Genomic DNA, 27640 nt, shown 5'->3' with positions numbered 1-27640 from the left:
ATCGGGGTCATCCTACGCGCCCTGCTCCGCGTCGTCCTGGTCGTCCCCGAGGCCGGGATCGGCGCACGGCTGGAGCCGCGCGTCAAGGGGGGGGTACTGTCACGGTTTTGGCCGAGGCTGCTCCTCCTCCTTGTTCGGGCAGGCTTCGGCGGTCGTCGTCCCCGGAGTACTAGCTGCCACCGTTCGATGTTTCATGTTTGTTTGGTTTTGTCTGTTTGTACACCTGTCCCTTGTTAGTGTTTGATTTTGTTTCCTATTTAGTTATCGTGTGTTGGGTCAGGTGTTATGTGTGATTGTTTTTTGTCAAGCTGTTGCTCTCTGGATTTACTCTCGTGTTTTGTTGTGTTTCAAAAGTCCGCACTGTGTGCGCTATCGTTGTTTTACGCACTGTGTTTATTGTGCGTAATTTGTATTTTGCCTCCCGGTTGGGTTGGCTGTTCGCCTGTTTGGTGCTGCTTTCGTTGACTAAAGTATGTTCACGAACGCCCGTGTTTCCTGCGCTTGATTTCCACACCGCATCTACACTCAGCTACTGACAGTTACTGTATGTAGCCTACTGTAAGTAGTGCAACAGAAAAACTATAGTAAACCCAGCTACACACTGTGTAAAAAAAAGGGTAGTGTAATAGAGCTGTCAGTTTCCAATTAAGGGATAGTTCATGTCTGTACTGTAAAGTAGTGCAACAGAACTATAGTAAACACAACTACACACTGAAACCCTCAGTGTAATAGAGCTGAGATGTGAGTTTCCATGGGAAACTATGATAGTTACTGTCTGTACTGTAAAATAGTTTAACAGAAAAAACAACAGTGTAATCTCACTATGGTGAGCATAAACTCAGCCCAATTAAGCCAACAGTGTAAATAATAATAATAATAATATGCCATTTAGCAGACGCTTTTATCCAAAGCGACTTACAGTCATGCGTGCATACATTTTTTTTTTTTTTTTTTTTTTTTGTATGGGTGGTCCCGGGGATCGAACCCACTACCTTGGCGTTACAAGCGCCGTGCTCTACCAGCTGAGCTACAGAGGACCACGTATAACATGCTGAGTATACAAAACATTAAGAACACCTGCTCTTTCCATGACATAGACTGACCAGGTGAATCTAGGTGAAAGCTATGATCCCTTATTGATGTCACTTGTTAAATCCACTTCAATCAGTGTAGATGAAGCGGAGGACACAGGTTAAAGAAGGATTTTTAAGCCTTGAGACAATTGAGACATGGATTGTGTATGTGTGCCATTCAGATGGTGAATGGGCAAGACAAAATATTTAAATGCCTTTGAACGGTGTATGGTAGCAGGCGCCAGGTGCACCGGTTTGTGTCAAGAACTGAAACGCTGCTGGGTTTTTCACTCTCAACAGTTTCCCGTGTGTATCAAGAATGGTCCACCACCCAAAGGACATCCAGCCAACTTGACACAACTGTGGGAAGCATTGGAGTCAACATGGGCCAGCATCCCTTTGGAATGCTTTCCACACTTTGTAGAGTCCATGCTCCAACGAATTGAGGTTGTTCTGAGGGGAATGGGGGGGGGGTGCAACTCAATATTAGGAAGGTGTTCCTCATGTTTGGTAGACTCAGTGTGTTACTGTGTCTATAGTATACACTGTGCAATACTGTATTATAGTATAGAATGGGTCTTATAGTATCAGCCTTAGTCTCATACACTATCTGAAGGAGAGGAGACATGAATGGCAGTAGCTTTTCCTTGTGGAAAAATAATTAAGCCAACCGTGTAATATACTATGTTTAAAGTAAACACTCTGCAATACTGTACAATAGTAAAGTTTACTATGGACCTAAAGTATCAGCCTTAGTGTATAAGACAATCTGAAGGAGGAGACATGGAGTGTGAACTGCCTGACCGTGAAGGGGCATGGCATTCTACCTCACACGTTTATAGGTTCTTTCTTGTTTTATACGTGTGGGTCGGCTGTAACTCACACCACGGGTTGGCAGTACTTAAGGGAAAGTGTGTTTATAACTGTGCTTAGACTTGCAATGGTCACCTCTCGATAAGATAGCTATTTTGCATAGCTTGTTCACCATGGAACACACAAGAGTCTAGGCAAGATGGCTGTGCCCTCTGAGTGAGAGATGAAAATGTGGTGCGCCTAGCGACACCTAGCTTACTATCAAGGGAGAACTGCAAGTCTGCTGGAGCGAAACATACAGTCTCCCGATCTTGCGGAATAGGCGCGGTCCCCAAACCTGAAGGCTAAAACCGGGAGGGTTCCGGTGGACAGACAAGTCACACAGACAACTAAGACAAACCCTCTGCGCTGTAATACTGGTCGACCAAACCGAGTATCGCCCAGTTTGGTACACTGTCACAAATAATAAAAACAAGGACAAAATTCATAATCTCTTCTCTGCCCAGATACTGGTTCAAGTGCACTACATTTGTATAGGAATTGATAATATACATGTGTAATATTAGATATTAGTTTTAAAATATTTATGTACAGTTGAACTCATGTTGCAATGGTCAGGAAGGCGTCTTAAAAAGCAGGTTGTACCGTAGATGTAATTACTTAACGTGCCACCAGGTGGCATTATTGCTTTTAATGTGCTTTGACAGGTTAACATTCTGACATTGTTGCATGGTGACTAGTAGCCCTATGTCTATGCAGACACATTTACCCCTTTGGCCATACCCTCTTTATTTTAATTTTATTGTGAGTGGTGTAGATGTTTCAGATGGAATTTTTATTTGCATGACTCTTTCCTCTACTCTATGACAGACCTGTCCACCAGTGGAGGCTGGTGCAAGGAGCAATAGGAGGACGGGCTCATTGTAATGGCTGGAATGGAATAATAGGAACAGAGTGGAATGTGGTTTCCATATGTTTGATGTGTTTGATACCATTCCATGTATTCCATTCCAGCCATTACAATGGGTCCGTCCTCCTAATGCTCCTCCCACCAGCCTCCACTGCTGTCCACACAATTTAGGTGTAGGCCTATTTCTGGAGCGCTCCTGAGCCTCAGTCTCATCAATGGCCTTAAATAAAAACAAACACACAGTTGAAGATTTTATGGACAATCTTGTATGTTTTTTTTATTAGGCTATTAAATTAATTTGTTTAGCATAATTTTAAAAAGTTTGCCTCAAATGTCATGTTGGTCTGTTAGGCCTAGCCTATTGGCCATAATCTTCCTTTCGACATGATCGGTGCGCACTGTGCACTGAGTGTTAAAACTTCGCAAATGTGTCATGTGCCGAATGCCGACACTATAGGTATGGGCCTACTAGATCATCGACAGTACATTCTTTGACCACCATATGACATTTTTTGCACGTCCTCGGACACTGGCCTTCTAAGCCCAGCTGGTGAGATTCCACACCCAATTTCGCAGCCCACTGGACCGTTTGCGGTTTGAGTAAACTGTCAGTGAGTTTGTTGCTGCCATCCATGGAATCTGGCATGATACTTCAATATTCCTCAGACACTGCAGCCCAGCCTGGTCTCATAGACTAGACATAACATAGTAAATGTACATCCGAGACACTCAAAAAAGTATGATATGTTATGTTTGGTATGGTTACATAAGACAGATGGTTACTTAAGGCAAAAACAAAAGTAGGATGGTTGGTCAGGGTGGATGGGTGGGCGTATAACGCAAATGTCTAGCAATCCAAAGGTTTGTAGTTTGAATCTCATCATCGACAACTTTAGTATTTTAGCTAAGTAGCAACTTTTCAACTACTTACTACGTTTTAGCTACTTTGCAACAACTTAGCATGTTAACTAATCCTTCCCCTAACCCTAACATTAAGCTTTTAGCTAACCCTTCCCCTAACCCTAACCTTAACCCTTTAACCTAAATCCTAAACTTAACCCTAACCTTCACACCCTAACCCTTAGCCTAGCTAGTATTCGTAACATATCATCCGTTTTGTGAATTCGTAACATATTGTACATTTTGAAAATGTGTAACATATTGTATGTCTTGCAAATTCGTAACATATAATACAAATTGTAATTCGTAACATATCATACTAAAGGAGTGTCTCGGATTTACATATAAAATAATACGAAATGCTCTGAGATCAGGTTGGGCAGCCTGACCATCTTTCATTTGTGTTGTCAGAGCGCTCATGATGCGGGGTGCCAAAGGGGTTTTCCTTTCGACATGTAGACCTACCCAAATCCCTATCTTGTGCGTGTTTGAGAGAGAGAGAGAGAGTGGTGGGATTTTCGAGAGGGAGTTCGAGACTGTACGCGCGGCTCACTATCTGTTCTGTCCTCTTTCATTACCTTTCATACTCATTCGCTACTCCCTACGCCTTTACGCAGTCAGGTCCTCTCTTTACCGAGCGAGGCTAAAAACACAGCAGAGCACAAAACAGAAAAGGATTCCCTGTTGTGGTTTAGGAAAAAAAGAAAAAGAGGGAGAAAGAAAGAAAGAAAAGAATACCCGTTGTGTTTGCCTTAGCTACCAGCAGCAGAAAGATAACTTCAAAACGTATAGACTACCTACCTACCGTCAAGGAACTGCCTGCATCCGATAAGGGATCTAGTCTACATACGAGGAGAGGGAGGGGGTGTGGAGAAAAGTCGCGAGAGAGCGAGAGAGAGCACTGAGGGAGGGGAAAAAGGTCAGGACACAGGGTATTTTGCACTGCGAGAAATAAGGATAGTATCAGAAGGTTGCAGAAGTAACGGAATTGGCAGAGGCTAGTGTGATAAAATAAACGTCTGCCCCACAACTTCTTCACCAAGTCAATTGAAAGGAGTACTTTGGGAATTGAATTGGCCGCATTTTCTCAAGAAATTTATTTGGATGCTTAGGACACAGTTGGTTTCGCTGAAGCCCAGACAGTAGGCTGTAGGCTGCACTTTGGATCGTGCGTAATTTTCATTGAGAGCCACCATCAGGATGCGCGTCTGCCTGCTCTTGGTCCTTCTCTGCCTCCTTTGCGCCGGGCACGCTCAGAAGTTCTCCGCTCTCACGGTAGGATACTATAGTTTACGCATTGCCAGTCGAGCATTTGTTATACTTTTGTATTGGTATATTTTGGGTATAGCCTTCTTACGCGCGGAATGCACACTTGCATCAATGGCTTTACATGATGCCATTTAAGAAAATAAAGTTATTTCACCAGTTTACGAGCCGCGAAGGATGGCATATGGTTCGGATTCTCCACTTGAATTTTTTTGAAACCATGAATATAGCCTATTGATTTTAGTGTTGTTTTATCTGGGAAAACATATTTTCTCTCTGTTTTCATTTTTGTATTTCTTTATTTAGGTCTGTTTATCTATTTATCTCTTTTAATATTTATATTTCTTTCCTCCTTTCACGTTTTTTAAATTTAATTTTTTACTTAAGACTTAAATGATAGGATCATTCATGTAAGTCCCTCTTTGATGTAAGGTCCCTCTTTTCATTCCCGTGCCAAATCATGTCCAAATCATCCTATAGTATGAAAAAAAGGACTGTTTAACTCAATGAAGTTACTTGTAGATGACTTGGACATGATTAGGAAAATGTTAATTTAGGTACTATCAACTTACCTCCGAATCGTTTCGTTACAGTGAGTTAAAAAATGTAGATGAGACAGATAACATTTTTAGTTGAGCAAGTGAGGAACAAACTACATTGTAAAAATAGTTATTGTTGATACCAAAGAAGATTAGCTGTGTATCTGATCATACTAAATACCTGAAATGTGCATATTGTATATACATTAAAACATAGTGTGGTGGTGGTTTGGATTATTATTTTATTTTTTACCAGAGCAGTCTTCTCAAGCTTTTTGAATGTGATGAGATACACCAAATATGGACTTGTCCATCATTCTAAAATCCGTTTTAGTGAAAGATATCTGGGAGAGAGTCCATTGTGAAAGCTGGATGCACTGCTAACCGCTATATCTAATTTAATGTTATACCTTTCACTGGTCTGAAAAAATGTAGAGAGGAATTCAGTTTAGCCTTACGGAATCTTTGGGTGCATTTTGTCTGGAACAATGGAATATTTCGAAGCAGTGCCGCAACGCGTTATATTTGAGTGCAAACGCTGCTCCTTCGTGGAACTCCCAGTCAGCGAAGTCTTTAGTCCTCGCGCGCCTATGCGCTCTCACCATTGCGAGTGTAAACACATTGGCTAGGGAATAGCTGGCTGGTTGCTTGGCGGGGAAACTCGTTTAAACCTGTTTGAAGGATGATATAAAAGCTGTAGGCTAAAAACAGCTCTATAGTCTTGTAGCCTTATTATAGTGATATTTCACATATGCTGCCTTTTAGATAGAATAAATAAAACAGGGTTGGGCAGATAACTAGAAACATTTCATCCATAAGCCTACTAATACATGAATTAATAAATTAAAAAACATGCACATATTCAACATAAGAAACAGAGAAACTGAAAGAAAGGTTATTTTAACCTTGTAATAATTCATTTTCTTTCAATTTGCTCTATATAACCTAATTATCAATATAATAAAATAAGGCCTATGATATTTCCTTGAAAAGTAGGCCTATAGCCTACTCAAACATCATAATTGGCTATATTTAGCAAGGTACTGTGCAGATTCATTCATTTTCAGCACATTATGATGAGTTTTTTAGGATAGGCTAATTATTAGAGATTCTGTACTGCTGTTTGTCAGCAGCACACTACATCATTCCATCGATTGGAGGAATATTAGGTTACAGTGATTGTCACCAATAGCCTATGTAAAGTCTGTATCAATAGGCTACCGTTTTCATTTTTTAGATATGAAAAGGAGACAGAAATGTGACTGACCTGCGCTGTACGGGTAGGAAAGTGCCCAGACAACTGTGAGCTGATTGACCAGTAGGCTAGGTGTGAATGTTCTGAAAGCTTAATTATAATCAATCATGAATACAATAAGAAACCCATCGACCCCTTATGGGCCATCAGCAGGACAAAAGTATTGCCCAGTCTATGAGATGGTTCGCTATTAATGGCAGCACCAATTTATCAAATGTTCATATTGATATTTTACAGTTTCATGGGCATACAAATCCAAAATGATGTATGCGATTGCAAAATCGAATGCTTCTAACCGAAAGAGTCACCAACTTGCGTGGTTCTTCAATATGCATAGGCCAATAGGCCTACTTGTTGAATGCGCATTTGGTATCCAGCTGTTTAGTTAGGCCTAGTGATATTGTCGACCATCATCAGCTGATCCAGAAAACATTTTTCTGAATGACAGTCAAGTGACAAACAGCTGTTGTGATATAGCATGGAATGCAAAAACAGCCAAAGTGCGGCAAAACTGTGTTCAGAATATTTAGGTGTCTAGTTTGCGCCGCCAATGAAGACTGTTGCGATCAACGTTGGATCCAATCCAATACCCCTACATTTATGTTGATTATCTGCTATTGTCAGCTTGATTTACAGCATGGTCTAGAAGATTTAACAGAGAAAGCAAGGTAATGAGTTAATGTTTCTGTGAGTCGGATTGGACACCGAGTCTAGGCTACTGCGCCCAATTGTGCAGGATGGACTGCGATCCCTTTCATCATAGAGGCTATTGTTACTTTGTGTCTCTAAAATCACAATGTTTCTATTTCTATTGTTTGAGTCTTTTTAAAATTGAAACTACCAAATGTCGGCCTTTTACCTGTTCCAAATATTTTCGCATTAACTGTTTATTTTCATAGATTTGGTAGCCTATGCTACAAAATATAATATTCTGCTCATATGAACAAATGTATTTTAGGCCATAGCCTAAAGAACAGCTACATGATTGAATGAAAAGCAGCAAACAGACACAACATTGTTTCACATTCTTTAATAAAAGACACATAAACAGAAAAAGGGAATAGACTACAGTTCGCTGCACAGTTTCCCCGCCACATAGGCCTACAAGGAAACGCGATGTATCTCGACGAGTGCCTGGGGGTCTGTACGCACCTTCCACCGAAAGTTTTAGTCTACAAAAAGACACATAAGCAGAATTTATGTGTGCATGTATTCTGTTTGGCTTAGTGACTTGACAGAATCTCTGGGTGCATTCTGTCTGGCCTAGCAGTGGCATCTGGGCGCATGTACTCTGTCTGACCTGATAGAATCTCTAGGTGCCATCTCCCTGGGTATGTAGGGTCTCTCTGTATAGCTTTAGCTATGTGTAGTAGCCTAGGCTGACAGCTCCAGGTGGCAGGAGTGGAGTGATGTTCTCTGGCTTGTCTCTGTGATGCTGATGGGCCTGTTAGCAGCCTGCTCATTGCTCCAGTGCCTGGCCTGCCCAGTGATCCTGTCCACTCTTGTTGTGCCAGTCACCCAGCCAGCAAGCTTGAAGCCAAATATGCAACCATGACTGCATCCAACATCCAACAGCACTGATGACATTGCACTCTTTGGGGATGGGGTCTATGCCTCTCTGCTTTGACTGCCTTATCAGCGCATTTACATTCACAAAGCACTTGTCATTGTTACCAGGGGTGAAGCACAGGCCAGTGTCATTTCATCCCCCTCTAGATCTGAGTAATGGTCTGAAGCACCATGCACACAAGGCTTCTGTTGAACTCAAAAAAACGACCTACTTGCTGTCCCCCCTTCGAGTGTAATGTCGACATGTTCACTGCATCATAACCCAGCAGGGGATAACCCACCAACACTACTGCGCCCATTCCTTAATACCCATCAGCCCTTGCATGCTTATAAGGAAAAGAGAGGTAAGAGCACATTTTTGGGTGGATTCGTTTTTTTTTACGACCGTAATCAAGTGTGCGCACGGTGCTCACTTCTGCTCAGGTAGGAATAATAGAAAGTTGTAGAGAGTGGAGGCCGAAGCGCCTGCCGAGGAATGCGCAGTGTCAGAGCCTTGCCTCCGTGATTTAGAGGTTGATGTGGCAGCCGCCGCCCTTAGCGCCACTATTTATGGGCTGTGCGAGGATGCCTTAATATCCAATGGGAAACAAATGGCCATGAGTTGTTAACCTGGAGGTGAGGGGTCAGAGAAGCTCTCTCCTCTGCCTGCACATGGCATTGTGGAATGTGGGAGGAAGCATTGCATTGTGCAGATGCACCTCTCACTCTGCATTCTCACACACACTCTGATATACGCATAGACCAGCCGCGCACAAACACATACACACACTGATATATGTGTGCACTCAGTCGATGTGGAGGCAGAGGGAAGGAGCAGTGTTTGGTGTGTGTGTGTGTTTTAACATCTCAGTGTTGAGGTAAAAAGAGTGTTATATCTGACTGTTGATTCTAATGGGGTTAAGAGGGATTGAAATTGACGCCACCTGTGCTGAATAAATGAAGTGTTAACCAGGTGGGGTTTTTGTTACTCGACTGTGTTGAGGTGATTTCCGGGAACTCTCTCAGGGTGAAAAAGACATGGAAGGGGCCTCATGAAAATATTTCCCAGCATCCTTTGTTGCAGGTTTCTTTTTATAATAGTTTGTTTTAATATCTGTTTCTGCATGCATATTGATTGACTAATTGATCTTATACTACACAAAGATAAATAACACATTTTTCTAAACTAATCCGATCTGTAAATGCTTGGATTTATTGCATCCGTTATTGAGATGGTTGTTCAAGTTTAGATGGTTTAGGTAGTCTCATTTATCAATCTTCCCTACCTTGGCAGTCATTCTAACTGCAGATTGCGGGTGATTAAAAGTTCATATTGTTGGATATCCTAACTGGCTGGATTCTAATTAAGCAATAAGGCCGGAGGGGGTGTGCTTTATGTCCAATATAGCATGGCTAAGGGCTGTTCTTACGCACGATGCAACGCGGAGTGCCTGGATACAGCCCTTAGCCGTTGTATATTGACAATATACCACAAACCCCCGAAGTGCCTTATTGCTATTACAAACTGGTTACCAACGTAATTAGAGCAGTAAAAATAAATGTTTTGTCATACCCGTGGTATACCACGGTTGTCAGCCAATCAACATTCAGGGCTCGAACCACCTAGTTTATAACAGGAATTATATAACACTTTGCAAGCCAGCATAATATGACTTGCCAATGTGGCCTGGAAACCAAGAGTTTCAGACCACTGTGTTGGGTAAAACTAGGCTGTCGAAGTATGATATTGTCAAAAAAAGTAATATATTGTCATAAATAATTAAATGTTTATGATCAAATATTCACTTAGGACTGAAAGATATGGAATGCAACAATAATGTCTCTGTCACTAGCAAACACAGTCATGAGCGGTACAGGTACCTCTAAAATTCACTTGAAAGGCGCCCTGGGAAATAAACATGCAAATAAGCCTTTACACCCTACAGTGTTAAAACAACACCCCAAAATGAGTTACTGCAACACCACAGGTGTTCATTCCTTAACACTGAGAAAGTGTAACAGCATCAGCTCTAATAAAGTGCACTGTAAAATTAGGTAACTATTTGCATCAGCTTTTTAAGTATTTCCAAAATTAGGTATTCTTATGTATAATATACTTAACGTTTGGTGTTTCGCAAACACTAATATATTAAGTCCAGCATCTAAAAATTGGCTTAGTTTCAACTTAATCTTTTCAATTCCAAAACTGTTATTGTTTGGTAGATCTACTGAGTTTTGATTTAATCACTTTCAGAGATCATGTCTTATTGTTTAACATAGTTTTACGTTTTTGAATATTAGGCATTTTAACCCACTTTCGCAGCCATTGTTGAGCACAGTGCTCAATCCACTAGCAGTAGCCTAAATGGAGGTAGAGCTGCAAGCATTGTAGGATGCTGCATTTGCCTTTGTCATTAAGGGTTGTGTGCATGACCTTGGCGATGGTGGGAATGAGTCGTCTCACCTTTGAATGTCAATTTGCACAACAGTTTTGATGTTCGTTCATCATGATCCATTACACCTCATAGCACAACAATACTAATCTAGAAATATAATTTTCTTTCTTCAAACATGCATACAACATTGTGTAACAGTATCATAAAGTCTAAAAATGTTGAATTACCCACAATCCTAAAAAAACAGAGCCACAATTTACTTCTTAAGTTGATAGAAAATATTATGAAAATGTCCCTCAGATTCAGATTTGGAAGTGTATTAAATTGTCATGCTTTTTTAACACAAAAATTAAGAAAGGTATTGAAATATTGAAGTAAAACCAGAAACCTGCATTTTTATGTGAGAATCATAGATTTTTGGGGGTAATAATTACTAAGCCTCTGAATTTTTTTATTTAATTACAGTGTGTTAATTTAAGTCACAATTTGCAACACCCCATAGTGTTAGGGACCCAACACTCTTGGGGTGTTCGTTTTCAACACTTTGAAAAGTGTTAGTTTAACGCCCTTTCTGTGGGTCACATATACACACTAAGAAAGTGTTACATTTAACACTGTGGGTGTGAAAATTCTGATCTCAAATTTGCTGTGGGCACAGTGCAGGGGCATGCTCAGGATATGGCTATAACAATATACAATATAACAACTTCTACCATGTAGACAACTATTTCAACACAAAACATTCCCTGGTATGCATATAATCTACTGGACTCAAGTTGGTGGCTGAGTCTCAGAATTACACTTTATTAGGCCCCTTAGAAAACATAACTGATATTGGATTTAGGCTATATTTGGTCACATGAACAATAACTCATTCCTTAAATTAAGCCTTCATAAACCCTTTATAAGGCCTACATAGATGCTTCACATGGTTAATAAATGTAAGGAACTTTGTGAGACAATAGATATACCATGGAATATTGTGGTGTGTCAATCTGTGGTCTGGTGAGACAGAGTTGCTTTAATGTTTTGCCTCAGGAGAAATTGATTAGCCTGAAGTGTGTGCTGAAATTTGTATGGTTCAACGAAGGCTAACAAGCCGGTTCGGGTTCGCAACCATGCGCCAATTAATTAAAAGATAGTCACGTTTGTTGTCTTGTATTTCTTGCCTCGGTGCATGCTCAGACTGCCCTCGCTCTAATCAGTTTGTGTATGAGACTAGGGGACGGCTGGCACTGTTCCCCTACTAGTCCGCGCCACAGGTTCTCTTGACAATTGTGTGGCATTCTTTAGGGGGCTTGGTGTTTCCGATAGTGACTTCCCCTACCGGGTGCCATTACCTCGGCTGAGTCTGAGTTGCGGAACGCAGAGATGGATTGGGTTGTTGGTCGGGTCGAATGTCTCCCGGCTCCTGTGCGCGCTGTCGCAGGTTATGGGAGGCTACTCGAAGAGAGAGGGCAACCAGGTTCTGTGGGTATCCCTCCGCCGCCTGTGTCTGCCTTGGTTAAGCACCGCTTGCCTCTCTTTCTAGAAGGGTCAAGGTCCCACCTCGGTGATCTGGTCCTACGGATCCTAGAACAGGCTAGCTAACAAGTGCTGCATAACATGCTAGCAAGGTTAGCTAACTTGCCGAAGTGAGCTAGCTACTGTTAGCAATTCCGGCTTCCTAGCGGTGGAATTGTTTGGGTAGCTTTCTTATTTAGTATACGTAGCTAGCGTTAAGTCGCTTGGTTATTCTAAACAGATTTTGCTCCGGTCAAAGAGGCTAGCTAGACTAGAAGCCTCATCATGGCTAAAGTCGGTTAGCATGCATAACTTCTGGCAAATTAAGCTTACTAGCTTTATCTAGGCATTAAGGCAATCACATTCCTATTTCCAATTCCTGGAGTTGGAGGGAGTGGAGGAAGTGGGGCTTGCGGGCACCTCCGATGAGAAGGCAGCCTCCGAGCACTTGGCTCGTGTAACCCCCGGAGCGAGGGGCCTTAGCACGGGTCTGAGCGACTGGTGAGCCCCTCCACAAAAACATTTCTGTGACATCAGTGCCCCCACGTTTGGTTACTGCCAAACGGGGTGCTACGTCAGTCATTGCCGTAGCCCCTGTGTCCATAAGGGGCCGGGCTTCATCCAGGCTATACAGTCTCATGGAAACACAACTTAGTTTGGAAGCTTGTCCTTGTTTAAAGCCCCCTCTGTTACCCCGCGTTCCATGGTGTTCATTGGGTTCAAGGGGTATATCAATCTCCCAGGGCGAGAGTAATAAATTGGCCGATTCCCTCTCTGTCCACAAGGGGGCACTCCTCCCCCATAGGTGGCTCATTACTGGGATAAAAATGCTGATTCCTGCCTGTAGCTCACTAGTCCCTATAAGGTGTTTTGTGATACAGGTAATGGGTTTTATAGGCGATTGGTTTCATTCCTGGGAATAAGAAAGAGGACAGACAGCTTTTTCAGAGCTGTCTGTCCTTTTTCCAGCTGGGTTACAAGGTGCTGTGACACCGGTACCTATGACCGGTGGGTATGAAAACCTTCATGATAGCGGTTTTCCGTCTATTTGTTATGTGGATGTACCCCCAAGGGGCACTGCCAATCAGGGTACGTCACTGATTGCTGGTGCCCCAGAACCCATAGTGGACTGGGCTTCAGGCAAACCTTAGTGCATAACACAGTTGTCAACCCAAAGTTCCACAGTGTTCACAGGTGTCAAAAGTGTTGCGTCTCTCACATGTGGGTTTAATGAAAAGTGTCCCTTCTCCACATGTGGTCGAGAGTGGTGGAAGGGGAAAAATAACCAATCTCTCCCAGTCCACAAGGTGGCGTCCCGCGCCTTCAGATGGCACTTGACGGGAGGCTCACTGTCTCCTCCAATCAATAGCATCCATGTGCAACGTTGCTATGGATCATGCGAACAGGGACGTCGGGTACAGGCTACAATTTTCTATGGCGTCATCACGTCCACTGTTCCCGAGGCCTCCGTGCCCGTTTTGAGGGGCCAGGTGTTGTTGCGCAAGGAGTGGAGACTACACCCCTGGGAGGTTGCCCAGATATGGGAGAGGTTCGGCAGGGCCGACAAAGATCTTCACGCATCACGAGAAAAACGTGCAGTGTTGTCTATTTTTCTCGATGAGGGACCCGAGTGCCCGATTGGGAACGGATCCTCCTTTACGCGTTTCTGCCAGTGGTTCTGATTCAGCCCACGTTGGAGAGGGTGCGCCGGAAGGGCTTATCATTGATTCTTGTGGCTCCCCGTTGGCCCAGGCAGCCTTGGTTCGCATAGATCATTAGCCTTTTAGGTGGGGACCCGTGGCAACTCCCGTTGCGCAGGGATCTGTTGTCCCAGGCGCATGGGCAGGTTTGGAATGCAAGGCTGGAGATTAGGTTCCTATGTGCCTGGCCCTTAAGAGGGCCTATCTGATGGCTAGAGGTTTACCTCTGAATGTTATTGCTACCGTCCAGTCCCCAAAGGCGAGAGGGTTGTATGCGTATAACTGGAAAACATTTGAGCTCTGGTACCATGGTAAAGGGCTGGTTACTTTTCAGTGCTCTATGAGGGACATCCTTATGTTCCTACAGGAGCTTTTTGAGCAGGGGCGGGCATTCTCCACCTTAAAAGTGTACATGGCCGCTATCTCAGGTTCATCTGCCTCACCTAAAGCCCATTCTGGTGGGAAGCTGCTATAGACCACCAAGTGCTAACAGTCAGTATCTGGATAACGTGTGAAATGCTTGTAAATGTATGTGATATCAATAGAGAGGTATACTTTCTGGGTGATTTAAATATAGACTGGCTTTCATCAGGCTGCCCACTCAAGAGAAAGCTTCAAACTGTAACAAGTGCCTGCAACCTGGTTCAGGTTATCAGTCAACCTACAAGGGTAGTTACAAAAAGTACAGGAATTAAGTCATCAACATGTATTGATCATATCTTTACTAATGCTGCAGAGATTTGTTTGAAAGCAGTATCCAAATCCATTGGATGTAGTGATCACAATATAGTAGTCATATTTAGGAAAGTTCCAAAGGCTGGGCCTAATATTGTGTATAAGAGGTCATACAAGAAGTTTTGTAGTGATTCCTATGTTGTTGATGTAAAGAATATATGTTGGTCCGTGGTGTGTAATGAGGAGCAAACAGACACTGCACTTGACACATTTATGAAATTGCTTATTCCAGTTACTAATAAGCATGCACCTATTAAGAAAATGACTGTAAGAATGGTTAAATCCCCGTGGATTGATGAGGAATTTAGAAATTGTATGGTTGAGAGGGATGAGGCAAAAGGAATGGCAAATAAGTCTGGCTGCACAACCGATTGGCAAACATATTGCAATTTGAGAAATCATGTGACTAAACTGAATAAAAAGAAGAAGAAACTACACTATGAAACAAAGATAAATGACATAAAGAATGATAGTAAAAAGTTTGGAGCACCTTAAATGAAATTTTGGGAAAAAGGGCAAACTCAGCTCCATCATTCATTGAATCAGATGGCTCATCCATCACAAAACCAACTGATATTGCCAACTACTTTAATGATTTTTTCATTGGCAAGATTAGCAAACTTAGGCATGACATGCCAGCAACAATTGCTGACACTACACATCCAAGTATATCTGACCAAATTATGAAAGACAAGCATTGTAATTTTGAATTCCGTAAAGTGAATGTGGAAGAGATGAAAAAAGTATTGTTGTCTATCAACAATGACAAGCCACTGGGGTCTGACAACTTGGATGGAAAATTACTGAGGATAATAATGGTATTGCCAAACCTATTTGCCATATTTTCAATTTAAGCCTACTAGAATGTGCGTGCCCCCAGGCTTGGAGGGAAGCACAAGTCATTCCGCTACCTAAGAATAGTAAAGCCCCCTTTACTAGCTCAAATAGCCGACCAACTAGCCTGTTACCAACCCTTAGTAAACTATTGGAAAAAATTGTGTTTGACCAGATACAATGCTATGTTAAAGTAAACAAATTGACAACAAACTTTCAGCACGCTTATAGGGAAGGACATTCAACAAGCACAGCACTTACACAAATGACTGATGATTGGCTGAGAGAAATTGATGATAAAAAGACTGTGGGGTCTGTTTTGTTAGTCTTCAGTGCGGCTTTTGACATTATCGATCATAGTCTGCTGCTAAAATGTATGTGTTATGGCTTTACTCCACCTGCTATTTTGTGGATACAGAGTTACCTGCCTAACAGAACACAGAGGGTGTTCTTTAATGGAAGCTTCTCCAACACAATCCAGGTAGAATCAGGAATTCCCCAGGGCAGCTGTCTAGGCCCATTACTTTTTTCAATCTTTACTAATGACATGCCACTGGCTTTGAGTAAAGCCAGAGTGTCTATGTATGCGGATTACTTAACACTATACATCTCAGCTACTACAGCGACTGAAATGACTGCAACACTTAACAAAGAGTTGCAGTTAGTTTCAGAGTGGGTGGCAAGGAATAAGTTAGTCCTAAATATTTCTAAAACTAAAAGCATTGTATTTGGGACAAATCATTCACTAAACCCTAAACCTCAACTAAATATTGTAATACATGTGAAAATTGAGCAAGTTGAGGTGACTAAACTGCTTGGAGTAACCCTGGATTGTAAACTGTCATGGTCAAAACATTGATACAACAGTAGCTGAGATGGGGAGAAGTATGTCCATAATACCTTTTTAACAACACTATCAACAAGGCAGGTCCTACAGGCCCTAGTTTTGTCACACCTGGACTACTGTTCAGTAGTGTGGTCAGGTGCCATAAAAAAGGACTTAGTAAAATTGCAATTGGCTCAGAACAGAGCAGCACAGCTGGCCCTTGGATGTACACAGAGAGCTAATATTAGTAATATGCATGTCAATCTCTCCTGGCTCAAAGTGGAGGAGAGATTGACTTCATCACTACTATTTACGAGAGGTATTGACATGTTGAATGCACTGAGCTGTCTGTTTGAACTACTGGTGCACAGCTCGGTCACCCATGCATACCCCACAAGACATGCCACCAGAGGTCTCTTCACAGTCCCCAAGTCCAGAACAGACTATGGGAGGCGCACAGCACTACATAGAGCCATGACTACATGGAACTCTATTCCACATCAAGTAACTGATGAAAGTAGTAAAATTAGATTTAAAAAACAGATAAAAAAAACTTATGGAACAGAGGGGACTGTGAAGCAACACAAACATAGGCGCAGACACATGCACACACACGATAACATATGCACTATACACACACGTACACATGGATTTTGTACTGTAAATATGTGCTAGTGGTGGAGTAGCTGCCTGAGAGCACACAGTGTGTTGTGAAATCTGTGAATGTATTGTAATGTTTTGAAAATTGTATGAACTGCCTTAATTTTGCTGGACCCCAGGAAGAGTAGCTGCTGCCTTGGCGGCAGCTAATGGGGATCCATAAAAAATACAAATACAAATCTCAGAGTGTCATGTGGGAATTGACGGAGCCACACCGGGGGCCCACCTCCTGGTTGTGAGGTTCCTGAACGGTGTACGTTGTATCAGACCAGTCTTTAAACCTATTTCGCACACATGGGACTTGGCGCTGGTTTTGGAGGCACTGTGTCCCCCTTTGAGCCTCTGGAGTCGGTGGATCTGAAGACCCTCGTCTAAAAAACCTTCCTGCTCATGGCTTTGTCCTCGGCTAAACGTGTTGGGGACCTCCACACGTTATCCATACACACTTCTTGTACTCTGTTCATCCCGGCAACTCTAAGGTGACGTTGTCTAAATGCGACCTTCGACCCGAAAGTCATGGCTATAACCTATAGGCCCGGTTGCATAAAACATCTTAAGTTAATTTTCCCTTTATCTTTTCCCTTAAAGTTTCCTTAAATTTAAAGTGGAACTGCACCCGCTGATTTGGCCTCATTTTTTGGCTTGCTCATCAAGAAATGCTTGTGGCCATGACAAGCCAAACGTGAGATGGCTTGGGGATGTGGTTTGATGTGGGTGCTTCTTGGGTGTGTCCTTGCCACCACCAAGACACACCCATCTGTCAGAACCTTGCCCGCAGCTGTTTCCCCCCACTTAATAACAACAAACCAACCTCCTTCAGTTTGAGTTCAATAACTACAAGGAGATGCATGGTGAGATGCTGGAGGAAGATTTGAATAGGTCAGTAGCCTACAGAGTAATATGAGAAGAATGGAATTGCTGAATTTATGTAGACATTCTAAACAAAGTGTTTTGATAACTTTCAAATGTAGAAACAGGTCCATGTCTAATAAACAAACCTTTACATAATACCATAGAGTAAGTGTTCTGCTAATATAACAACACCTTTCATCTTTCATTGCCATTCACAGTTTTTTGTCTGGTGGTAATGGGGCTACCTTGGCAAACAGAGTGGTCATACCTTCCTGTGTGGTGTCCCATATACAACAGGAGTTATCTGATCCTGGTGCAGAATACACAGAGTTTCTCCCTCCCCATATTGACTGATACCATTCAGTTCAATAATAAAAAAGACAATACAAGTAAAAGGTGTCTAGTAAAAATGTTATGCCGAGTGCCAGGTCTCTCGCCATTCAGAGACATCAGTATCAAGCCCGTCTGTCAGTCTGGACTTCATCACATCATCTTGCAAGTCTCCATGTGCTGGCTCCATACATGTTTCTGTGAACACACACACATAGTGTATGTGTTATATTACCAATGGCAGTTAGGATAGGTAATAGAGTATCTGACACACAAACAAGTACTATGTTGAAGATTGAACAGGTCAAATAAAACCTACCCAACTATTGTCCCAATCAAACGACTGAGGCTGCCGTCTGGCAAAAGCATCTCCAGTCCATCTGCAGAAATAGGAAGAGTTGAGGCAGATTTCATCAGTGACACATGGAATGAAAAGAGTGTTACTATTACTGGACATTTGTGCTGTACTGTATTATTAGTAATCATCTCATTGTGGATGTGTTGAGTTGATGAGTGCCAGGTCTCTCTGCATCTCATGCATCTGTGAACACACACTACCAGTCAAAAGTTTGGCTGCAAAGAAATCACTACTAAAGGACACCAATAATAAGAAGAGACCTGCTTGGGCCAAAAAACATGAGCAGTGGACATTAGACCGGTGGAAATTTGTCCTTTGGTCTGGAGTCCAAATTGGAGATTTTTGGCTCCAACCGCCGTGTCTTTGTGAGACGCAGTGTGGGTGAACGGATGATCTCTGCATGTGTAGTTCCCACCGTAAAGCATGGAGGAGGAGGTGTTATGGTGTGGGGGTGCCTTGCTGGTGACCATGTCTGTGATTGATTTAGAATTCAAGGCACACTTAACCAGCATGGCTACCACAGCATTCTGCAGTGATACGCCATCCGATCTAGTTTGGTCTTAGTGGGACTATAATTAGTTTTTCAACAGGACAATGACCCAACCGACCTCCAGGCTGTTTAAGGGCTATTTTACCAAGAAGGAGAGTGAGGGAGTGCTGCATCAGATGACCTGGCCTCCACAATCCCCCGACCTCAACCCAATTGAGATGGTTTGGGATGAGTCAGACGGCAGAGTGATGGAAAAGCAGCGAACAAGTGCTAAGCATATGTTGGGAACTCCTTCAAGACTGTTGGAAAAGCATTCCAGGTGAAGCTGGTTGAGAGAATGCCAAGAGTGTGCAAAGCTGTCATCAAGGCAAAGGGTGGCTATTTGAATAATTTCAAATCTCTAATATATTTGTATTTGTTTAACACTTTTTTGGTTAGTACATGATTCCATATGTGTTATTTCATAGTTTTGATGTCTTCACTATTATTCTACAATGTAGAAAATAGTAAATATAAAAAAAAACCCTTGAATTAGTAGGTGTGTCCAAACTTTTAACTGGTATTGTACATACAGTCACTGTTCTATTACCAATGGCAGTTAGGTATAGGTGATATCTGACACAAACATATACTATGTTGAAGTTTGAACAAGTCAGACTAAACCTACCTAATTCTGTTCTCCCCATCGACGGCCATTGTGAGCAGGCAAGAGGTGAGGTCTTTGCCAGAGCACCATTGACGGGCATAGCAGCGTAGATCAGCTCCTGGCCCCTCATCAAAGATACTGGTCGGTAGTTCTGAGCGATTAACCAACATATAATTTTTGGGGGCTATTAAACAACTAATTGACCATCGTCGGTTCAATTGCATGAATTCCATCACGTTTTTTTCTTTTGTGAGCCCAATGCACCGTTACTCTAGAGAGGAAATCAAATCATTCACAAAATAAATCAAGTCTAGAACTATGTGGGATGCTGGGCTGAAGGGAGTTGTAGTTTTTATAGCACAAATATTCAACCTAGTTCAGCGCAGAAAAATAGTAATTAACTACAATGACCATAATCCATTGCGCCTGTTTTTTCCGGTTTAGATAGATCAGAGAGGAACAGACGAAGTGAATCTGTCAAAATAAGCCCAATGCATTTCTATGGGCTTATTTTGGACCTAAGCTTGTATCCTGCCTTCCCGCCTTAGGGACAATAAGAGTCTTCTCATGTACAGTATACAGATGTCTGGACGGATACACTTTTACGGCTGCTACGTTAGGTTAGATACACATAAACCACATGAGAGAGGAATGTACACAACACAACAGGAGAGGGACAGAGACAGTTCGTAAAAGTATGCCTTATCTACTTTGAAGAACTAGTAAAATTATTTCATCAGAGCTCTGCAGGCTAGCTAAATAAGATGACTAAAGACAGTACAGTTTGGGGAGGACATAATGTTAGATGGCCTGGCTGGCTGACTGCTAGCTCCTGAGCAGAGATGAGATTATTACTTTAAGGAATGAAAAATATAAAGTCATCAAATTAAAACTAAGTAATATACACAACTGAAATAATTTCCTATTTTTCTACTGATGTCTACCCAATGTGGACCTGATCAGAGGCAATGGAATATTTTCATTGTTTTGGCAATTCAATGTTCACTATTTTTGGCTTTGGAATTTCCATTAAAAAGCTCTAAAATCATTGTTACGTTATTTCATAATGCATTTAATTTTTATTTTTCAAAACACACAAAGCATTGATTACATTATCAATGGTGGTTCCGATTAGCCTGGTGAAACCAACCTGATCACTACGTTCACCTTTCTATTTCACTTCAGATATCATAAAATGTGAAGTGAAATAGACTGGTGAACTCAGCGATCAGGCAGGTTCCACCAGGCTAAATTATGCCCTGGACATTATATGCATCAAAGAAGTAGAACATAAGAAACAAATGTCAGTTTACATGAATTATGTTTCACAATTGGGTTATCAAATGTATCAAAGTAATGAAGTGGGTTATCTTCTGTATTTGTACATGTTGGCCGGATACTTGCCAACATGTGGCTGACTGTTCAATTTATAAGAACGCTCACAGCAAGGGCATGTTTGCATGATGCTGATGAGGGCCCCCTTGCTGGTCTTCTCTATGCTGCATGTTCGGTTGCAAACTGGACATCTCTTGATCAACTGCAGCAGGCAATGATATGAGGTGGTGTTGACTGAGAGGGCCTGTGACAGGGTGATATATTAGACAGCCAAGTAGTAAATTGCATTTTGTTCTAAAGAAAGGAGAAAGCTTTTTGCTAATGCATTTCAGAACGAAAATTACTGTACTAGTTGTATCTGCTTGGCTGGGAAATTAGACTATTATTTTATCAAGCCGGGTATTTTTTAATACAACTTTTCACATAACACACATTACCTGCCGTTGTTGATGAAGCCGTCTGTGTCATCAGGGCAGCAACTCGGCTCACTGTCAGAGGCCTCATGATGGCTTGTCGTTTTCATAAGAGTCGAGGGAGACTCTGGCAACAATGGAGGAGGTGTCACAAGGGTACTTGTGCCGCATTACACACTTTTATTCTGAGGTCTTGCCTGACAAGCTGTGAAAATCGCAAGTAAACAGTGAATGGAATGCTTTTCGGAGGTCTCTAAACCATTGCAATCACATTGCTGGATATGTTTTGATACCCACCTTTGCTCCTTCTGGTAGGTCCCGGCATCTATTCTTGACCAGGGGATCCGTCTGACACCCAACTGTGCACTTTGTCTAACAGGAAAACAGGGTCAACGATTGTCATCATCCCTCAATTATAAACATAGCTTGAGAAATAATGTAATCTCATTTGGAAGCTATTTCTATGCTTTAATAATAATATGCCATTTAGCAGTCGCTTTTATCCAAAGCGACTTACAGTCATGTGTGCATACATTTTTACATATGGGTGGTCCCGGGGATCGAACCCACTACCCTGGCGTTACAAGCGCCATGCTCTACCAATTGAGATACAGAGGACCACCCATTACAGATGTAGACTGACTGGCTCCAGATTGTATTAGATTCAGATCGGTGACGCCGTTACATTATGCAACCAACTGTGACATGTTTTGCTATGGCCCTGGGTTGGTTTGAGTTTGTTGCTGCTAGTTAGTACACTGTTGTAGTCAGACATGAGTTAGCTAGTACCACCATAGCTGCATCCAATATGTATTTGTGCCCTAGAGACATGGGTTGCACCTCGGAGGCTAATGTGACTATTTTGTCTGAATTACACTAACTTACGATGACATTGTTAAAGTAGGCAAATAATTAGTAGGAAACAACTTTGCCATTTCTGTTACGAGCAAAGTTCGTCAAAAATAGCTAGCAATGCTAATGTTAGCTAGCTAAAATACAATGGTCCCCTCAATCTTAGTTAGCTGGCTAAAGTTATACTGCATCTAAAGTTAATATGGCGACATCACAATCATGACAAAAAGTTTTCCTATTAATTATTTGCCTTCTTTTTAAATGTTACCATGTTTCCAAGCCAAATCCAAGTTGTGTTGAGGTAGGCTAACATTAGAAAGTAATAGTTGAGAAAAAAGTAACTAAAAGAGACGTGTTTTATTATCTTCTGAATCTCCCAAAATAAATGTGATTTCTTTGAGGAGATGTTTAGTCAGTGAATCAGGCCATCTCCATTTTAACCAGACACTCTTTCTGCCGTGCATGCCTTCAAACTACTGTAAAACCACTTAAGTATGCACTTACCTAAGGAAAATGTTTGAGGGGCTCTATGCAACACCCTTAAACAATTCCCTTAGGTAAGGGAAAATTATTCCTTAAGGTAAACCCTTAAGAGAAACACTTAAGATATTTCATGCAACCGGGCCCAGGTCCTTAGCTTTGGGCTATTTCCCTTTTCCCTGCCTCCTTTTGCTTCTGAAGAGCAACAGAGGTTACATGCCCTGTGTCGGGTGCGAACTTTACTCACATACATTGAATGGACCCGGGATAGCCGGTTATGTGACCAGCTTTTTGTCTGTTTTGCTAATCCAGCTCGCGGCAGGGCGCTCTATGAGCAGCGTCTCTCCCACTGGATTGCGGAGGCTATCTCCCTGGCATATAGCAGCAAGGGGTAAGGGTTACCTAGCGGTGTACGCACCCACTCCACCAGGGGTCTGGCAGCGTCTTGGACGTTGTTTAAAGGGTGGACTGTAGGAGATATTTGTGCTGCGCCGAATTTAGGCATCACCACACACTTTTGTGAGGTTTTATTGTTTGGATGTCACTGCTCCCAGTGTAGCCCACAGTGTGCTTACGGCTTTGACAGGGGAAAGCCACTAAGCAGTGCGCCTTGTGCGCAATACCCAGACTGCCGCATCTGGCTGGGTCAGGTCTTGATGGTCTGCCATGGCTGTTTAATTTAGTATCCATTGGGGTCGGCTTGGGGCATGATTATATTTCCCCATAGTATGTTGTACCGAAGTTGACTGACTGAAAGGGAACGTAATGTTATGACTATAACTACTGTTACTTGAAGGAGGGAAACGAGGTACAACGCCTGTTTGTCCCCATGCCGCCCGTTACTGGGCTCGGTGAAGAGCGGTATTAGATTTAAAGAATGAATCCAAGCCTCACGCTTATCACCTGTGGAAGGCAGGGCTTCCAGCAAGGCGGGGATATCATTGGCCTTGTCAGGCGTGATTGTAGATCCTTCAATCAAAATCGCGAGAGTGCGGCTCCCCATAGTATATTGTACCTCGTTTCCCTCCTTCAGGGAACACTAGTTATAGTCATAACGTTACGTTCTCTGCCTAAAACATTTGTCAATGCCCTCTTAATGTTAATAGGCAGCTGAACAATGTGCCACTTATGTTGTTCCTGGGTAGGTTATGTTTTTGTCATTGTACTGTGAAAGCTGTTAGACCTGTCTGGAATTGTGTTTAAATTGGATAAGAACATGTAGAACAATGCCTGCCTCTGGCATAAACCTGTAAAAAAAAAATCATGCTTTAACATAACACATGGCCTCTATTGCCCCTTCTCATTCACGAAACGTAGCACCTGCCCACATTTCTTTACTTTTCTTTTAATTCTCACATGACTACCAGCGGCCTTTCGCAGCTTTCTCTTTTCTTTCCCTTTCTTTTTTGTATTTTTAACATCTTTCACAGCAATTAAACGCCTTTGCCTTTGATTGAGTTAATAGCCTGGTTAAAAAGCTGTCACTTTCTTCCCTTTCCACCATTCTGGAAACTAATGATCTCCTTTGCATCCAAGCGGTGGTGCAGGAAACTCCCGCCAAGGCGATTTAACACGTTTGCAACGGCTCTCAGCTGGGGCCCCCATTGACTGTTCGGGGCCGTGGTGTGAGGGGCCTCTCGGGGCAGTGGAAGAGGGGGCACCTCAGCCCAGAAGGCCCTCATTGGGCTACAATGTGCTCTCTGCTGGAGCTTCGCCTCCAGACCACTCCATTCAATCCCACAATGCCGTAGAGCCAGGGGAGGTAATAGGATTTGATTTGTATGCTGGTTGGTCTTAGAAAAAAAAAAATCCCCTCTCTCACACCCGCGCCCTTTCTCAATCCCCCCTTCTTTTTTCTTCAAACCTCTTATTGCATTATTTTAGCAGATGCAAAAAGCCTCTTCCAACAGCGATTAAGAAAAGAGAATAAAAATGACACACAGACTAGAAAGACGGAGAGAACTGGGCACATCAAAAGGGTACATGAAAAGGACTCAAGCCACAACAAGTGGTCTGTCTGTCTTGCATGAATTCTCTTCTTCTCCTTCTATGAAGAAGTCGTAAGTCACAGCAGAGTGGAGGGCAGAGACATGCACTTAGCTGTAGCAGACCCACTGGGCACACACTGGTTGAATCAACATTGTTTCCACGTCATTTCAATGAAATTACTTTATGCCAACGTGGAATAGACGTTGAGTTGACGTCTGTGCCCAGTGGGGAGGCAGTGGACAAGCCATCACACTGTGGCCCAGGCCCTGTTACGGTGTGTGATGGTCGCCATGAGGTTGGAGTGAGATGTCAGGGGAGTGTCAGGCCCACTGGCTGTGGGTGATAATGATAATGGTGGTCTGGTCTGGTTCTCTAGGTGGGCAGCAGAAGTAGCACTCTGGGCTGTGGTGGGGCTCTGGGGCTGCTAGCCTGCCATGGTGGGCTGGGTTTAGGTTAAAGTCTGGAGGACACACAGACTGATCATTGTCAGAGCTGTGGTCTTGGAGAAAGCCATTTTCTGCCCAGTCTTTCTTGCCTCCTGCCCTTTATGTGACGGGGAGCTGTGAAAGAGAGCGGCCGGGTGCACGGAGGTCACAGCTGCAAGGGAAAGCCCTAATGGGAGATGTTGTTGCTGTACGATGGGAAGGGAAGACAGCGAGGGAGGAGGGGGGAAGGAAGGAGGGAGGGGGTGAGAGAGTTCTCTGACCCAAGACTGTGGGAGACTGTCAGTCAGAAGCAGTGGTGCAGACGATCCAAGAAACTGAGAGATGAGAGACATGGAGGAGGAGAAGGGGGGTCAGGGATAGACCCCCAACACACTCAGAAATGGGCAACAAACTCTCCTCTTTTCTTCTCGAGATGATATTCATAAATTTGATGAACATTCAGATGGATGTTTTGCATAGATCAGTAAAAGAAGAATCAAGACAGAGGAAGTGGGCTTAAAAGATTCACTGACAATCTTTTATCTCCCAATCCAGAAGATAGTATTCCAAGTGGGTGAGAGGGGGAGGAGGAGGAGGAGGAGGGGGGGAGAAAGGAAGGCTGCAGAGACTGTGTAGTCGTGACTCAGACACAGGGTGTGTTTGTGAAAACAGACGTTGGGGCCCCTGCAGCACGTGCAGACATTTTATTCCACCGTCTCATCTCCTCTACTCCCTTTAGCTTTCCAGATCAATGTTTTCTTTTAAGAATGACAACACAGCAGTTTAAAGGCAGCCGGGGAAGAAAGCAAGACAGACCGAAAGACGGGGGCTTGTAAAAATAAATAAATATATTTTTTCATTTAATCCAAGTCTTCCCTCATGGCTCCTCTCTCTTTCTCAATGTGTTCCAACTGGCCTCTCTCTTCTGATTCCTCCCTGGGAGATTTATGATCAGAGATGACAGAGGGGGTTGTCTCCCCCGGCCATGGGCGATGCCGTGATCCAGGCTAGCGCTCTTCCAGGTGCAGTGCAGCCCCTCCAGCTCTCCTCGTCTGAGCACAGTTATAGGCCCATCTGCTAACAACCCTAAACCCTCGGCACGTCAAATCTCTCTTCATTTGTTACATGTCAGACACAGCTAATTTTTTTATTAGTGATCATTCCGTCCACCTATATGGATGACGTGTCCTTTTTCATCTCTCTAGGCCCGCTACCCTGTCACTTGATCGCTAACAATGGATTTATATTTTGTAGGTAACTTGTAGATGTAGGTGTGTGTGGGTGTTGGAGGGGATGGCTGTTCAGGAGTGTGCATACTGTATGTGCATGTGTGCGTACCTACAATGACAACTCAAACAAAAAACTGTTAGTGTTTATTTTGAGTGGTCCAATATTTACATGACTTGAGATGCAAAAGATTTCAAGCGTCAGGAGAGGACAGGCATTTACTATTGGATTTAAATGAAAACAGCACCTGCGTGTGCTCTGGAGACAGGAGAGGGCATAAAACAGTTTGTTTTCACCATTCAATCCACCTGAATATCTTATAGAACATGCAAGATTCAAGCCAACACTATGAAAACCCATACACTCATACAGTAAGTCACACAAAAACATAAAGACTTCTAGATTATTTAGCCACTCGCTCATTCAGTGTCTTTCCATTCATTGTAGCAGTCACAGCCTGTTGCCCGCTCCTTTGTGTGGACCAGCGAGGGGGTTTCAGTTTGCGGTGGGCAGACACAATGGTGGCATTGACACAGGTGATCCGACGCGTTCAGCCAGGAGGCTGCATCCTCGTTGTTCTCTTTTCATGCCTCAGTCAAACATCCATCGGGACTCAGGAGGGATTTCAGGTGAATTCCTGCGCAGGTGTTGGCACGAAAAAAAGGCAAGGAGGAAGCGTCACTCAAGTCTGATCCAGCTCCCCTCCACCCCCTCACCCCCGGGACAAGACACGGCATGGCTACTCCCTGTGACTGACAGCTTCTCCTCGGTCCTGTGATAGAGACAGTTTCATTACATTTTTACATTTTAGTCATTTAGCAGACGCTCTTATCCAGAGCGACTTACAGTTAGTGAGTGCATACATTTTCATACTGGCCCCCCATTGGAAACAAACCCACAACCCTGGCGTTGCAAGCGCCATGCTCTATCAACTGAGCTACAGGGGACCTGTTTCATCAGGGTGTCTGTGTGGTTGTATATCAACGAGAGGATGTTACGCTTGTTTTGTTTTTTTACCACCAATAACGGCTATAAAAGACTGCTAAAAAGGAACTTTCAATTGCTATATTTGGTTTAGGCAATGAATGGACAGCTTTACCTTGCTGGCATAAGAGTCTCTCAATATGGTTCTGCAAGGCATATGCCCCTACACGGGCCCCAATCACACCCTGTATTTAGGCTGCCTACTGTAAATCCCTTTGAAATCACACCTGCTGCTTGAGAAGATTAAACTGTTTTGGCAGAGAGGTCAATGAAATGATTCAATGTAATGCTTTCTTGACAT

General features: G+C 43.0%; 1 protein-coding gene across 4 annotated transcripts in view; it reads left to right on the top strand.

Moving 5' to 3' along the window:
* Positions 1-4193: 4193 nt before the first annotated feature.
* The window catches only part of smoc2 (SPARC related modular calcium binding 2), an 89993-nt gene continuing 66546 nt past the window's right edge, over positions 4194-27640 (top strand). For 3 of the 4 annotated variants that reach the window (XM_041866145.2, XM_041866144.2, XM_041866142.2), the window contains exon 1: positions 4194-4971. In XM_041866145.2, the coding sequence (XP_041722079.1) occupies positions 4897-4971 (75 nt within the window). In that variant the 5' untranslated portion in view covers positions 4194-4896. The remainder of the gene's footprint in view (positions 4972-27640) is intronic. The other variant, XM_041866143.2, reaches the window with a different exon arrangement.

Source organism: Coregonus clupeaformis, chromosome 37 (assembly GCF_020615455.1).
Source record: "Coregonus clupeaformis isolate EN_2021a chromosome 37, ASM2061545v1, whole genome shotgun sequence".
In the NCBI taxonomy this organism is placed as follows: Eukaryota; Metazoa; Chordata; class Actinopteri; order Salmoniformes; family Salmonidae; genus Coregonus; species Coregonus clupeaformis.
The sequence above is the reverse complement of the archived record's forward strand: the minus strand, read 5'-3'. Positions and strand labels throughout refer to the sequence as shown.